This window comes from Hyperolius riggenbachi, chromosome 3, assembly GCF_040937935.1.
Source record: "Hyperolius riggenbachi isolate aHypRig1 chromosome 3, aHypRig1.pri, whole genome shotgun sequence".
Classification (NCBI taxonomy): domain Eukaryota; kingdom Metazoa; phylum Chordata; class Amphibia; order Anura; family Hyperoliidae; genus Hyperolius; species Hyperolius riggenbachi.
In genome coordinates this window covers 434,860,962-434,876,940 of record NC_090648.1, presented here as the reverse complement: position 1 = coordinate 434,876,940, position 15,979 = coordinate 434,860,962, and the positions used below count along the sequence as shown (strand labels likewise).

The following is a 15,979-nucleotide window of genomic DNA, read 5'->3' as shown; positions in this document are numbered from 1 at the left end:
CAGTGCTGCACATTCCACACATTCCAGCCTCTTGCTGACAGACCCGACAGAGGAAAGAAGATAAGATTTATTACAGAGACAGTGCAACTACAAAAGGTTGCAGTAAGACAGACCACATCAGAACAGGTATAGGAACTTATAGAATAGAAAAAATAAGGCTCAACATTTTGTTACAGAGTCTCTTTAAGAGATAGTCTCCAGATAAGATGGTGACATCCATCTTAGGTGTCACTCACTCCTAGGCCCTTCCTATCTCCAGCCTGACTGCTCCCCTCGGAGAGCCTCAGGCTGCTCGAAGGTTCCTGTGTTCTCAGAGCAGTGTCTCTATATTGTCTATCGCCTGCTCAGCAGGTACATCACTCAAAGTATTACTGTTACACCAAACACTCACATACCTATAGGTGTCCAGAGGTTAGCAATATATCTGATTGTCGGTGATACTGCAGATCATCAATAATTGGGTATATATCTGCATTCTTGGTGATACTGCAGATCACCAATAATCAGATTCTCTCTGTGTGCTGACACCAATCGTTACACATATATATAATTGTGCCATGCAAATCCCCATTAATGGGCATCAATGTTACATAATACAGACAATGGTGTATACCAATATACAAACAAAATACAGAATTGGTAATTACACCAGAAAGGAAATGTGTGCATCAACCAAGTGAACCTGACAAATCTGGCTTTGCAAATTTGGCCTATTGGCTAATCACGAGACATTGCTCATGCAAATATGCATTTGCTTTTGCATGCCTAAATATGCAGGGTCAAAAACCAAAACCGCAAAGCAATCACCCTGCGGGAATTAGTTCATGCCACACCGGCACTATCCAGGGGCGCCACGAGGAGGCCTCCCAATGCATATTTAGGCATGCGAAAGCAAATGCATATTTGCATGAGCAATGTCTCGTGATTAGCCAATAGGCCAAATTTGCAAAGCCAGATTTGTCAGGTTCACTTGGTTGATGCACACATTTCCTCACAATTTTATCACAATTTATTAATCTATATCTTGTTTTTTTTTCCGCCACTAATTAGGCTTTCTTTGGTTGGTAAATTTAGCTAAGAATTATTTTTTTATAAATGCATTTAACAGGAATATTAAGTTGAAAAAATTCATTATTTCTCAGTTTTCAGCCATTATAGCCATTATAATACACGCTACCATAATTAAAACCTATGTATTTTATTTGCCCGTTTGTCTGATATGAACCTTCCCATAGACATTCATTGACCACGTGGTCGGGGGGTGTTTTTAAAGAGACTCTGTAACAGCATGTTCAGCCTTACTTCTTCTATCCTATAAGTTCCTATACCTGTTCTGATGTGGTCTGTCTTACTGCAGCCAAGAGCTCTTGCACGCACGTCCTCCTGTCCAGCTCCACCGGTAAGCTCCTCTTTTCCGTGCACTCACTCACACGGAACTCCGCAACTCGGGGCCACATGCCTTTACACCACTCTTCCACAAGTTGGGAGCCAGACTTGGCTCCTGCTTGCACGCCATCCTGTTCTGCTTCAATTCAAGCTTCTCTTCTCCTCTCTTTTCCGTGCACACAATTTGCTTGGCACCTTCACTCTGTGGGCACTAGCCCCTCACACCTTACTTCCCTGCATTCTGTTAGACAGACTTGGCACAGGGGATAGATTCCATTATCCCCTTTTTCAACCTGCTTTTCACCCTGTTCATTCAATTTGACAGGGTGTCCAGCTGCACTACAGTTTCACCTTTTGGGCATTTCCCCTTACCCATTTATTTTCTTGTTTGCCGGTGTGCTTTGTTGTACAGCTCTTATATTCATGTGTATATACAGTGGTGTGAAAAACTATTTGCCCCCTGATTTATTATTCTTTTGCATGTTTGTCACACTTAAATGTTTCTGCTCATCAAAAACCGTTAACTATTAGTCAAAGATAACATCATTGAACTTAAAATGCAGTTTTAAATGATGGTTTTTATTATTTAGTGAGGAAAAAAAACTCAAAACCTACATGGCCCAGTGTGAAAAAGTGATTGCCCCCCTTGTTAAAAAATAACTTAACTGTGGTTTATCACACCTGAGTTCAATTTCTGTAGTCACCCCCAGGTCTGATTACTGCCACACTTGTTTCAATCAAGAAATCACTTAAATAGGAGCTACCTGACACAGAGAAGTAGACCAAAAGCACCTCAAAAGCTAGACATCAAGCCAAGATCCAAAGAAATTCAGGAACAAATGAGAACAAAAGTACTGTAATTGAGATCTATCAGTCTGGTAAAGGTTATAAAGCCATTTCTAAAGCTGTGGGACTCCAGCAAACCACAGTGAGAGCCATTATCCACAAATGGCAAAAACATGGAGCAGTGATGAACCTTCCCAGGAGTGGCTGGCCGACCAAAATTACCCCAAGAGCGCAGAGAAAACTCATCTGAGAGGCCACAAAAGACCCCAGGAAACATCTAAAGAACTGCAGGCCTCACTTGCCTCAATTAAGGTCAGTGTTCACAACTCCACCATAAGAAAGAGACTGGGCAAAAACGGCCTGAATGGCAGACATCCAAGGCGCAAACCACTTTTAAGCAAAAAGAACATTAAGGCTCATCTCAATTTTGCTGAAAAAACATCTCAATGATTGCCAAGACTTGTGGGAAAATACCTTGTGGACCGCCGAGACAAAAGTTGAACTTTTTGGAAGGTGCGTGTCCTGTTAAATCTGTTGAAGAAGTAACACAGCATTTCAGCAAAAGAACATCATACCAACAGTAAAATATGGTGGTGGTAGTGTGATGGTCTGGGGTTGTTTTGCTGCTTCAGGACCTGGAAGGCTTGCTGTGATAGATGGAACCATGAATTCTACTGTCTACCAAAAAATCCTGAAGGAGAATGTCCGGCCATCTGTTCGTCAACTCAAGCTGAAGCGATCTTGGGTGCTGCAGCAGGACAATGACCCAAAAGACACCAGCAAATCCACCTCTGAATGGCTGAAGAAAAACAAAATTAAGACTTTGGAGTGGCCTAGTCAAAGCCCTGACCTGAATCCTATTGAGATGTTGTGGCATGACCTTAAAAAGGCAGTTCATGCTAGAAAACCCTCAAATAAAGCCACATTACAACAATTCTGCAAAGATGAGTGAGCCAAAATTCCTCCAGAGCGCTGTAAAAGACTTGTTGCAAGCTATCGCAAACGCTTGATTGCAGTTATTGCTGCTAAGGGTGGCCCAACCAGTTATTAGGTTCAGGGGGCAATTTCTTTTTCACACAGGGCCATGTAGGTTTTGAGTTTTTTTTCTCACTAAATAATAAAAATCATCATTTAAAACTGCATGTTGTGTTCAATTATGTTATCTTTAACTAATGGTTAACGGTTTTTGATGAGCAGAAGCATTTAAGTGTGACAAACATGCAAAAGAATAAGAAATCAGGAAGGGGGCAAATAGTTTTTCACACCACTGTACATGTTCATGATTAATATTATTATTATTATTATTGAGGGCATTATTATCCATCCATATATTATGTGTTTTTTATGGTTTTATTAATTATATGGTTCAATAAAGGCTAATTTGTACTTTTCTATATATTTTGTGGTGCGGTTTTTGTAGGGCCAATTCCTTTCTTCTTACTAGTACAATATAGAGACACTGCTCTGAGAACACAGGAACCTTCCAGCAGCCTGAGGCTCTCCGAGGGGAGGAGTCAGGTTGGAGACGGGAAGGGCCTAGGAGTGAGTGACACCTAAGATGGAGGTTGTCACAGACCGCTAGGCCGGTCTGCGGATGGGGTAAATCGATCAGCGTCAGAAATCCTCTTACACGGTCATTTGTTCATCACGAAGGGTAACCCGCATTCGCAATTTGATGAACTGACTCGCGAAGGGAGCGTTCTGATACCAACCGAATCACTCCACACACATATACAATTCAAAGATCTGCCACCAAGCGAGTTACACAGCCCGCCACTGTAATTTTACTAGGACTTCGAGAACGCTCTATTAACCCTTAGCAGTATGCAAGAATCTGGGTCAGATCGTTATGTCTGGGCCGGGTTCTCGCATACGGGTTATAAATGTATACTTCTATTAAACACAGGGTAGCGGGTTCAGGAGAATGGGTACGATTGTGTATGTTCAGCAACAGGTCATAACCGCTAAACGATTTTTAAACGTTTAATAACACAAATGCATTACATACAGTTATATACACCTATTAACATATAAAACACAGAGCTTAAAAATAAAAAGGAATAAAATCAGAAAGTTCTTACTTAGTTAGCTGAGCAGTCCATTTGAAGGATGAAGAAAATAGTCCAGTTTAAAGTAGGTATTCAGGTTAAAGTCTTTGTACACACCATGCGCCCGGTTCTCCTTGAGCACATGTCTAGACCTTCCTGGTAGATGGAAATTGAAGAACTGGGAGGAGTTCCTTGCAAACGCTTTTTACTGACCAGAGTTTTGGGGCGGTCACTACCTGGAAAGTAGGTGTGTTTGAGGCAGGGTTACCTCCTGGCAGGCAAGTTACCACCCACAGACTTGGAGCAAGGAATGTACCAATTATTAATAATTTGTGTAATTCCGCCCCAGATGGGTGCAACGCAAATCCGAGACCATATTCATAAGCAGCACGCGACTCTGTATTAAATGAGTCTATACACGCCTAGTCTGTCGAATTTGCTCTACGCAGGCCGGATCAAGTGGATTCTCTGTTGATTCCTGATAGCCAGAAAATTATAAATCATGTGAGTGATAGAACTGATTTTTGGGTATCAGGAAATGTGTTTGTTGTCTTTCTGTGCCAAACCCATCTTGAATTATTAATAAAGTAAATGTTCCCATTGTGTGAAGCTATAAGCTTGGAGGGAAATTTGAAGTTCAACCAGTTTGAGCTGGTTTGGTGGAACATGAGCTATGTGACCAAATGCTGCTCCCCAGGTGGTCTGGCCACTTGTGAATTCTTTCCTGACCTCAACAGGATGTGGGGGAGGTTACTGTACTCAGTAAGAGAGAGGGAAATTGACATCTATTGTGTATTTACCCAAGACTGACAGGAACTGTGCACGACCATGCGAAAGTCGATGGCGATTTTGCGCACAACTTTCCGTAATGTCCGTCACATCTCCCCCCTACCAGTCGGACGCACAGAGTGGGTCTGCATGACCCGCTCTACACGCCGCTTAGCTACTGAACGGGTTCTCGACTTCTTATCTGACTGCCCGTTAGACAACTCACCAGAAGCATAAGGCCTCATGGTCCGGTGTGTCCCAGTGTCCGCTTTGCAGACGGTGCGATGCACACCAACAGGCTGACCTCTAAAGGCTTGGCTGGGTTTGCGTAGCGCTTCCTGTAACGGAGAGAGTCGTTGGCTGACATCCGGGTCACTTCCTGACTCTCGGGTGTCAGCCTGCGAATCTGGAAGCAGCGTGGCATACCCCTGCTCTAACTGACTACACCTTGGCACAACATTTTGGTCAGCACAACCTAGGTGGACATTAGAGCACATTTTAAAAAACGAATCAGCCTTTACCGGGGTGGCGAGGCTTGCCCCTTCTCCAGGAAGGATAGAGGGTGGACCTCTGGGCAGTTTTGCACTGGGTTGCTTCTGCAAGGGAAAAACATGCAAGGGTGAGACAGGGAAGGCATGGCCTGTCTCCACCAGCTGTTTGTTAACAGCAGGCAATGGTGGAGCACTCTGGCTGTCATAGCAGGAGGGGAGGTCTAGGCCCCCTGCTGCCTGCTCTGACACCTGGCCTGCTTCCACTGCCAAGCACGGATATGACCCAGGCAACACAAGACTGTTACCTCTTAGGTTAGAGGCAATCACACTTAAACATAAATCATTTTTAGTAATAGGAGATTCGGCATGAAATCTATTAGCAACATCTGGTACAACATTAACATCACAGTTACGTTCATTTTTCACATCATGTACACAGGTATCTGGAACAACAGTGACAGGTTTAGAATCAGACAAACCGTGATTAGACAGCTGTCCATTAGAAGCAGGTACCGCTTCCTGGCCTCCTTCCCTAGGAGGGCTAGGTACCATTACCCTTGCTGCCTCCCTCTGTCCCACCCCAAGCTTGTACAGTACCTGAGTGGGTCCAGACTGGCAATCCGGGGTGTTGATCACAGGTTCATAAAAGGATCGTAGGGTGCCAAGATCGGTGCCCAACAGCACAGGCACTGGGATGTCATCTGTCACCCCCACAACTTTTGACTGGCGGCCCCTTCCCCAATCGAGAACAACACGAGCTTTGGCGATGCGTGCGTGTGCGCCACCAACTCCCAAAAGTGTGACACGCTCATTAGGCAGGAAATTCTCCCTGGCTACAAGATGAGAGCGAACCAAGGTAAGCTCTGCGCCTGTGTCACGGAAACCAACAGCGATCTGGTCATTAACTTCCACGACTTGATGATTTCCGGAAAGTCGAGGATTTGCTGCTCCCATGACGAGGTAGGCGTGTGCAGTAGAGGATGCGCTAGCCACTTCTGCGCTAGGCTCTGGAGACGGCGTCCTCACCTCGGGGCAGGCAGACTTGAGGTGTCCTCGCTGTCCACAGTGGTAACACTTCGGAACATAGGTCGCATCTGACGAATGAGCAGCAGGTGCAGCTCCCGGCCTCTGTGGCTGTGGGACCCGATTCCCACGGTTCGCAGGGGGAGGAGAGCTGGGTTGCAAAGGTCTCCCCCCTCTCCAGCTCGGGACTGGAGGTTTGCGGCTGTCCGGCGCACGGGTGGCCACAAAAGTGTCTGCAAGTTCTGCTGCAGCTTTGGCGGATTCAGGCTTCCGCTCCAAGACAAACTGCCGGACATCTGGAGTGCAGCAGTTCAGCAACTGCTCCTGCACGATGAGGTCCTCCAGACCTTGGTGAGAGTCTTTTTTGAGGCCCCGTGACCACTGCCTGAACACAGTCAGCAGGCGACTCTCCAGGTCGGTGTAAGAGTCAGTGTGGCCTTTCTGCAGGGAGCGAAACTTTTTGCGATAGACCTCTGGAGTCAGCTGGTATTTGGCGATAATTGCAGCTTTTATCGCCTCATAGTCATTGTCTTTCTCAGCGGGTAAGTCCACAAACGCCTCAAGCGCTTTGTCCCGCAAGTTGGGTGTCAGATATCTCGCCCACTGCTCCTGGGGCAGATGATGCTGACGACAAGTCTTTTCAAAGGAGTGTAAATAAGTGTCCGGGTCGGTTCCCTTCTCCATTTCTGGGAATTTAAACTTTGGAGTCCCAAACGGGCCTGCTGTGGGCCGGGGTTCCGGAGCACTTTGTGAGGGATTTTGGCCTTGCGCTCGCAGTTTGGCCATTTCCAGGTCGTGTCGGCGGGCGGATTCTCTCTCTGCCGCCTCCTTCTCAGCAAGCCACCGGCGTTCAGAGGCTTCCCGTTCCGCCTGGCGTTCTGAGGCTTCCCGTTCCGCCTGGCGTTCTGAACGGTCAGCGTCTCGTTCTGCTCTGTCAGCGTTTTCTCTGACAATCTGCATGTACAGCTCAGGATTTGTCTCCAACAGCCTTTGTAATCCAGGTTGCATTCCAGCATCAGGAACACAGAACAGGTTGGCATGGGCGGGCTCCTGCCGGCCACCATGCTCCTCAGCAGTTACAGCGACCGGTTCAGACGCGGTCCCGTTTTCCTCTGGGTCTGGAAGTGGGTTGCTTTGCTCCAACCGCTCACTTTCCTCTGCCCCAGTTACAGCACCGTCTGAACCAGGAGTGTGCTCTCCCAGCATCTGCTCCGGCTGGGTATTCAGTCGCAACAAGTCCTCAATCAATTGCGCTTTCTTTTTTCTATAAGTCACAATGCCTTTTTCTTCACACAAGTTCACTAGGTCTGCCACTGCCATTTTCTTGTATCTTGCTGCAGCCATTTTTGCCAAATAAAAGATAGGATAGGAAAAGAGATTGGGGGGGAACTCTGTGCTACACGTTTAGTCTATATAAATGGTAATGCACCGGTTATCAACCACAGATTTTTGATCTGTTCTGGCAGGTTAATCAAATAACGTTGCCGTTGATGTTCTGAACATACACAAATCCCAAAAAGCTGCCAAACAAATGTCACAGACCGCTAGGCCGGTCTGCGGATGGGGTAAATCGATCAGCGTCAGAAATCCTCTTACACGGTCATTTGTTCATCACGAAGGGTAACCCGCATTCGCAATTTGATGAACTGACTCGCGAAGGGAGCGTTCTGATACCAACCGAATCACTCCACACACATATACAATTCAAAGATCTGCCACCAAGCGAGTTACACAGCCCGCCACTGTAATTTTACTAGGACTTCGAGAACGCTCTATTAACCCTTAGCAGTATGCAAGAATCTGGGTCAGATCGTTATGTCTGGGCCGGGTTCTCGCATACGGGTTATAAATGTATACTTCTATTAAACACAGGGTAGCGAGTTCAGGAGAATGGGTACGATTGTGTATGTTCAGCAACAGGTCATAACCGCTAAACGATTTTTAAACGTTTAATAACACAAATGCATTACATACAGTTATATACACCTATTAACATATAAAACACAGAGCTTAAAAATAAAAAGGAATAAAATCAGAAAGTTCTTACTTAGTTAGCTGAGCAGTCCATTTGAAGGATGAAGAAAATAGTCCAGTTTAAAGTAGGCATTCAGGTTAAAGTCTTTGTACACACCATGCGCCCGGTTCTCCTTGAGCACATGTCTAGACCTTCCTGGTAGATGGAAATTGAAGAACTGGGAGGAGTTCCTTGCAAACGCTTTTTACTGACCAGAGTTTTGGGGCGGTCACTACCTGGAAAGTAGGTGTGTTTGAGGCAGGGTTACCTCCTGGCAGGCAAGTTACCACCCACAGACTTGGAGCAAGGAATGTACCAATTATTAATAATTTGTGTAATTCCGCCCCAGATGGGTGCAACGCAAATCCGAGACCATATTCATAAGCAGCACGCGACTCTGTATTAAATGAGTCTATACACGCCTAGTCTGTCGAATTTGCTCTACGCAGGCCGGATCAAGTGGATTCTCTGTTGATTCCTGATAGCCAGAAAATTATAAATCATGTGAGTGATAGAACTGATTTCTGGGTATCAGGAAATGTGTTTGTTGTCTTTCTGTGCCAAACCCATCTTGAATTATTAATAAAGTAAATGTTCCCATTGTGTGAAGCTATAAGCTTGGAGGGAAATTTGAAGTTCAACCAGTTTGAGCTGGTTTGGTGGAACATGAGCTATGTGACCAAATGCTGCTCCCCAGGTGGTCTGGCCACTTGTGAATTCTTTCCTGACCTCAACAGGATGTGGGGGAGGTTACTGTACTCAGTAAGAGAGAGGGAAATTGACATCTATTGTGTATTTACCCAAGACTGACAGGAACTGTGCACGACCATGCGAAAGTCGATGGCGATTTTGCGCACAACTTTCCGTAATGTCCGTCACAGAGGTCACTATCTGATCTGGAGACTATCTCTTAAAGGGGAGAGATAGCTCTCGAGGTCGGGCACGCCGGGTCGGCAACACACTGACAGATTAAGTACAAAGACAGAAGGCTGATTCGGTATCAAAGTCAAGCAGGGTCTGGCAACGGAATATCAGATATACGAGGTACCGAATCAGAAGACAGAAGAGTAGTCAGAAAAGCTATAAGTCATAACATATATCAAACAATGCCTATTCTGGGTGCGAGGTCCTTGGTCCCAGCACCCCGGAACTAGTCTGAAGAATACACAGATGATAATACAGTTTCCCTAGACTGGGTGCGAGGTCCGTAGTCTCAGCACCCTGGAACTAGACTGAAGTATAACACAGGTGATAACTCAGTTCCCTAAGCTGGGTGTGAGGTCCTTGGTCTCTACACCCTGGAACTAGCTTAAGGTATAAGACAGATGATAACACAGTTCCCTAAGCTGGGTGTGAGGTCCTTGGTCTCTACACCCTGGAACTAGCTTAAGCATAAACAGAATACAATTCAAATAATCTGACTAAGTGTGTATTCCCAGGTCCACCTGGTTCAAACACACTGAGGATCTGACTAGGTCTGAGTGCTTCCACGTAGTGATCGCAACGGCAGACAAGTTGCAAGTGACCAGCAGGAACTATATAAGGAGTAGTGCCCTCCAGCACCACCCCTAATTGCTCAACCAATAGTATCCCGCTCAGAAGTCAGCTGATCGGCATGGTCAGCTGACTCTTCCTGCTTAGTAAAAGAATTCTGCCTCTCAGCGCGCGCGTGTATTCCTAAGTCTATGTGCACTAACAGACTCAGCCACACCAGACACACGCTGCCGCGTGCAAACCGCCGCGCTGGACGCGGATCCAGCCGCCTTACTGTTGTTGCATGCGGCCACTTTTCCGCGTTCTGCCCTGCTACCAAACACACGCTTCCGCGTGCAAACCGCCGCACTGGACGCGGAATCAGCCGCCTGCTCAGTAGCACATGTGGTGGCTTTTCCGCGATCTCTCACAATATGATTTGTATCCATAAAATAGCCCTTCACCTTACTCCAAGTTGTGCCTGTTTCCTTATATGGGATGACTGGCTGTGGATAACGCTGAGGTCCGATGGCTTTGAACGTGTCCAGACATTACCTACTCTGCGTTAGATCGGTTTTCTTCAGCTAAGAATTGTAATTAGAACAAAATCAAGCTTTAACACCTGAAAGTGCCTGTTGGGAAGGAGGACTGCAACAGCAACCTCCATGCATCTCATGGTATATTTGTTTTAACTGAGAGGAGATGCATATTCAGTTCCAAACATTAAGCAATCCATGACCGGATTACATTGTGCTGGGACTGGATTGTAGCGGAGCATGATTGGATTGCAGTACAGTGTGATTGGATTGTTAATGCGTTAGTGTTCTCTGAGACCAAATCAGAGGTAAACTGTCCTCAGAAATACATTTTATAATGAAGTCAGGAAGGAGGAGATACTTCTAAATATGCAGGGATTTAATTAGCAATCATCTTCTGGAGGCAACTTAAACCCTCCTATTCTTTGCACAGGATCTATGGAGAAGTGAGCGTAGTTATTCCTTCCTGCACTGTATTCTAGGAGGGAGAAGGCTTTAGTCACAGGTGCTGCTGTGACCCCTAAACAGGCCCAGCGTACAACAACAAGCCATCAGTGGACACACGTACCTGGAGGACAGGAATGCAATTAAAAGTTTAAGAGATGAAAGACCAAGTTCAGGAATGACATATCTTCCCTCTGACCTCTCATATCCCTGAGTCCTGTCAACACCATTTGATTCGGATGCCTCAGAGCCAAACTGACACTTAGCTAAGCAGGGAGTGCTTAAAAAGGAACTTCAGCCTAAACAAACATACTTCCATTAAGTTACATTAGTTATGTTAATTAAAATAGATAGGTAATATAATCACTTACCCACCCTGTTTTAAAAGAACAGGCAAATGTTTGTGATTTTATGGAGGCAGCCATCTTTTTGGCTGAAAGGAGATGACAGGGAGCATGAGACACAGTTCCAACTGTCCTGTGTGCTGATCACCCCTCCCAGTTGCTAGGCAATGTGAACAACAACATAGGAAATCCCATCATTCTTTGCACAGCATCAGGGAAAAACCGCCCGGCAGTTTTCTTTGATGGGTGGAGCTTAGCTAAAAATGCAGCTAAAAATGATGCTTTGGTAAGAAAAACAAAGTTCTGATGCTGTGAAACTGTTAAAGAAACACCAAGCCTTTTCAGTTCTGCTGAGTAGATTTTTAGTCTGGAGGTTCACTTTTATGTAAAAATAGTCTCATTGACAACTTAGTTTGTGCTATTAAAGCAAGCCTGTAACTTTGAGAAAGTGAAAAGTCAGACACTTTCCTCTATAGAGGAAAGCCTTTGGATCCTCCAGATGAAACAGGCTTTTTGGGGGCCCGCCAACACCGGAAGTTTGGACGCTGCCATATAGTGTGTTTCTGACTGATCTCATATAAGGCCCATTAAAGAGGAACTTTGACCCAAGATTTAACTTCATCCCAATCAGTAGCTGATACACACAGGAAATCTTTACCTTTTCTCAAATAATTCATATTGGGGGTCTGTGTGGCTGATATTGTCGTGGTGAAAGTCTTCCCACAGTGTGATGTCATGACCATGATTGTCATGAAAGTTTATTTCCGACTGCTAAGCAAACAATTTCTCCCTTTGTGCATAGAACCCTCAGTAATGAACATTCCGTACAGATCACCTGGCAGGAGTAAAGATGTCACCTCTAGTGATAAATGTCAGAATGTAAATTAGGGAAAGGAAAGGTTTTACAATGGGCAAACGCTGACTAAATAATCTATATATAAATATTGTAAACAATACGCAAATTTATTTATTATGTTATTTTCACTACAGTTCCTCTTTAACCTTTTCGGGACCGGCCACCTACCCCCCCTTAAGGACCAGGCATTTTGCGCGGGAAGGGGGTGCGCGCGTTTGGGGGGGTCAGGCGGCCGGACCACGACTGTGGCTGCCAGGATTTGTTTCCCCCCATGGTGGCCTGGGCCCTCCCTTCTGCCAGCAGCCTTCACTTACCTTCCAGGCTCCAGCGATGAGCCCCACGGGACCCTCTTCTCCGACTGGCATCTCCGTTCTGTCTGACGATCAGTTCCGGGTCGCGGCTTGATGACGTCATCAAGCCGGGACCCGGCGCTGACGTCAGACGCTCCGTGAGATGCCGGCCAGAGCGGAGGGGGGTGAGTGGATCCTCTTCTTTTCCCCCCTGCCGCCGCCACTGTCAATGTGATCACTGCGATCCGACAGCGATCGTAGTGATCACGTGATCAGCAGCCATACGCGAAGGCTGCTGATCACTCGGGGGAGATGTCGGCTGTCATATGACAGCTTAATCTCCCCCTCCGGGTGCGCACGATCGCGTCGGGAGCGGAAATTGCAGGCCGGCGTAGATTCTACGCCGCATCAGGCTAGAACAGCCACAAGTGCGGCGTAGAATCTAATGCACGTGGTCCCGAAAAGGTTAATATACAGAGTCATCACTTTCCATAGTGCTGAACAAACAAGCGCATAAAGCGGCAGTAAACAACATACATGTAACGGTGACTAATACAAACGCTGTCTAAAAAACATACAATAATTGCAAGAAAGAATATTGCAAATGTGACCTTATTTGAGGCAGACAATGTCCCATTTATTTGCAACATGCATTATGTACAGACGATCACGCTATCCTATCTACTTTTGTTAATAATTAAGCTGCAAGCATGGAAAACCAGCACTGTTGTTTTCTCTTATTTGTATATACTGTATTACTATGCAACGGTATGCATGCGTTCAAACATGTATCTGTATTAGCCAACCTGCTTGGCTATAGATTAAACCAGCAGGAGGACGGCAGAGCCATTTATAGGATTTAAAATTATCCTAGTGGTTTGGGTCACCCAGAGCTGCTTGGTTACTCTGTTGTACTGGTCCAAGCCCTATCCCATACAGCCATATCAATCCCTGTCATGTACTGATGAGGGCCAAAAGCCCGAAACAGGCTGTCTATATGTGGGGTTGGTGTGGCTGTGTAATAATTAAAACTATAGGCTTGCTATACACCAGCGGTTCTGGATGCTTGTTTGGCCTACAAGGGCTAAAAGAGATAGTTTGCATATTCAGTAGTGGTGCATTGTGGGTAACCACAAATGTTCACTTATAGCTGAATTATTGCAAATTTCCTTCTGTTTTAAAAAGGAAAATTTCACTAAAAATATAGTAAAACCTTTGATTGAGAGTGACTTGGCTTTAATTGAGAGTAACTTGATATAAAAGCAAACATTTTTAGGAAAGTTTGACTTGATATACACGCAACGTCTTGATATACAAGCAAAAAAAGTATACATGCATGACATCGTCACAACTGAGCCGATAGTTCTTCTCACTTTGGCGCTGCGAGATTGTACTTAATCTGAGTGTAGAGACTGTGCAAAGTCACATTTCCTTGAAATCCTCAAAAATAACTGTCAATGGAGGTTCCTTGTTAAAGACACACAAAAAAACAAAAAAAATTTGGGGGCAAGCCAACATGGAGGGGAGCAAGGCTGTGAAGGTGAAGTGGGTCCCAGACAGCAGCGGAGAATCAGGGATGCCTCTGGAGCATCCAGAAGCTTACCCCTTCTGACGTATGTAACTTTTTTATAAACTTACAGGTGCACATAAAAAAAAACAGTGTGTAGGGGGATGGGGCCGCCTCCAAGGATGAGTCAGCAAAGTAAGCCGCAGACTACTTTATTGATTAGGCATGTGCTGTTAATAAAGTTGTTTGTGGCTTAACATTCATACACAGCTTCAGTTAAAAACACAACTTGTCAAAATCAAGCTACGAGGGTCGTACAGGCATGTAGCTCTGGTACACCAGAGAGGTGCATACCGTCACTATGGAAATGGGAGGAGGGCCAGAGGAAGGGGTAAGGAGGGGAGCAATGCACTTGCATGAAATGATCCGGCATTCTCTAAACCTTTCATGACATATCAGGACAGCTGTACACACACCAGACTCTTGGTCGAGCTCTATCTTAGTGTGTGTTTAAAGCTCTACGCCTTGTTCACACTATACACATTGTTGTGTGTATTTCAGGAAGGCATATAGTGTACAATATTAGAAAAGGATTGAGAAGAAATGGGGCCCTAAGCAAGATAGCAGTTTTTTTTATCACTGCTGATGATTACCGGTACTCAGCTTTTTTTACTAAGATTTGGTGGAGGCTAGCATTTACCAGGCCCCTATATTATCTTCAGATCCTAGACAACTGCCTAGTTTTGCCTTGAGGCTGATCCTGCTCTGTACGATATGAAAGGAAATCAGAAGTGCATAGATAGCCCCAGAGAAGGATCAAGATGACATGGGTCTCAAGGCAAGAAAGAAGCTTTGACTCCACTAAGTCTTATTGGTAACCTGAGGGGGGAAAGTAGTCATAGAAGGTGTAGCTGGGCTCCTGGACACCCACTGGGCCCCAGGTATTTGCCTAGGTTGCCTGGTGGATGATCCTGCTCTGGACAGCACTGTCTTGACATTCTAATGTATTCACTGTGTTGGACTAACTATTTACAACACAAACCCCGGTAATCGGAACAAATAACCATAACTGGCCTCACCCGTTACACATCAGTACCTGAGGCATCCAGTAGCGTTGTAGAAGATGTCAGCGTCACTCATCATGTCGTTCTTGGAGTACTCGCCCTCCTTCCAGCCAGAGCACGGGACCACGATGCTCTTGGTTAAGGTGTTCAGAGCGTCTCGGATCAGCATGACCTTCAGCTGGTCGTTAGATGATAAGTTCCACAGTAAGCCTGCAAGAGCAGAACCAGCAGACTGAAAACTTTCCTCTTGCTTAACACAACATTCAGAAAGAGTCTCATAGTAAGAAAAAATAAAGAGGCTGAAGCCACCACTCTTTTTGCTCCTGATTTTACTTAGTGTATTTTTAGAAGGGTACCTGAGACAAGTAAAAAAAAAAAGTTTTATACATACTTCCTTCAGCCCCCTTCAGGCTAATCGGTCCCTCGCCATCATTCTTTTCCGCCTGGATCCTCTGCTAGGTGGCCAGGTAATTCCGCAAATCAGCTCCAGTCAACGCAGGCACAGTCCGGCTGCACACGCTTGCCCATGGGCCTGTGCAATAGTACAGAACTCTCCTGGTGACAGGAGTGTGATGGGGCATACGCGGCATGCCCAGTATGCCCCAACTTGCAGAATTAACGTGTAGAGGAGCATCCAGGCGGTGGAGGAGGAGGGCGAGGGAGCGATCAGCCTGAAGGGGGGACAAGGAAGCCCTAGGTATGTATAAAACATTCTTTTCTATGTTTTTTTTCTAGGTTTCCTTTAACAAGAGGGAGATTTATCAAGTCAGAGGCAAAGGAAAATTGGAGCAAAAGTGAAGCAGTTGCCTAAAAAGTCTCATTTTGCAATTGAATCTTATCGCTTACTCTGGGTTCCACTGGTATTCCTGTTATGTTGAAACATCTGCCACCACTGTTTAATTAAACCAAGCTTAACTCAAAGGCCAACAAGACAATTTCTAAAAGAAAT

At 45.5% G+C, this 15,979-nt stretch overlaps 1 protein-coding gene across 1 annotated transcript in view; it reads right to left on the bottom strand.

Annotated features, from left to right (window-relative positions):
• Window positions 1-15,979, bottom strand: part of PKP2 (plakophilin 2) — a 162,863-nt gene that overhangs the window by 53,564 nt on the left and 93,320 nt on the right. The window contains exon 6 of the mRNA XM_068277652.1: window positions 15,063-15,240. Within this exon, the coding sequence (XP_068133753.1) occupies window positions 15,063-15,240 (178 nt within the window). The remainder of the gene's footprint in view (window positions 1-15,062; window positions 15,241-15,979) is intronic.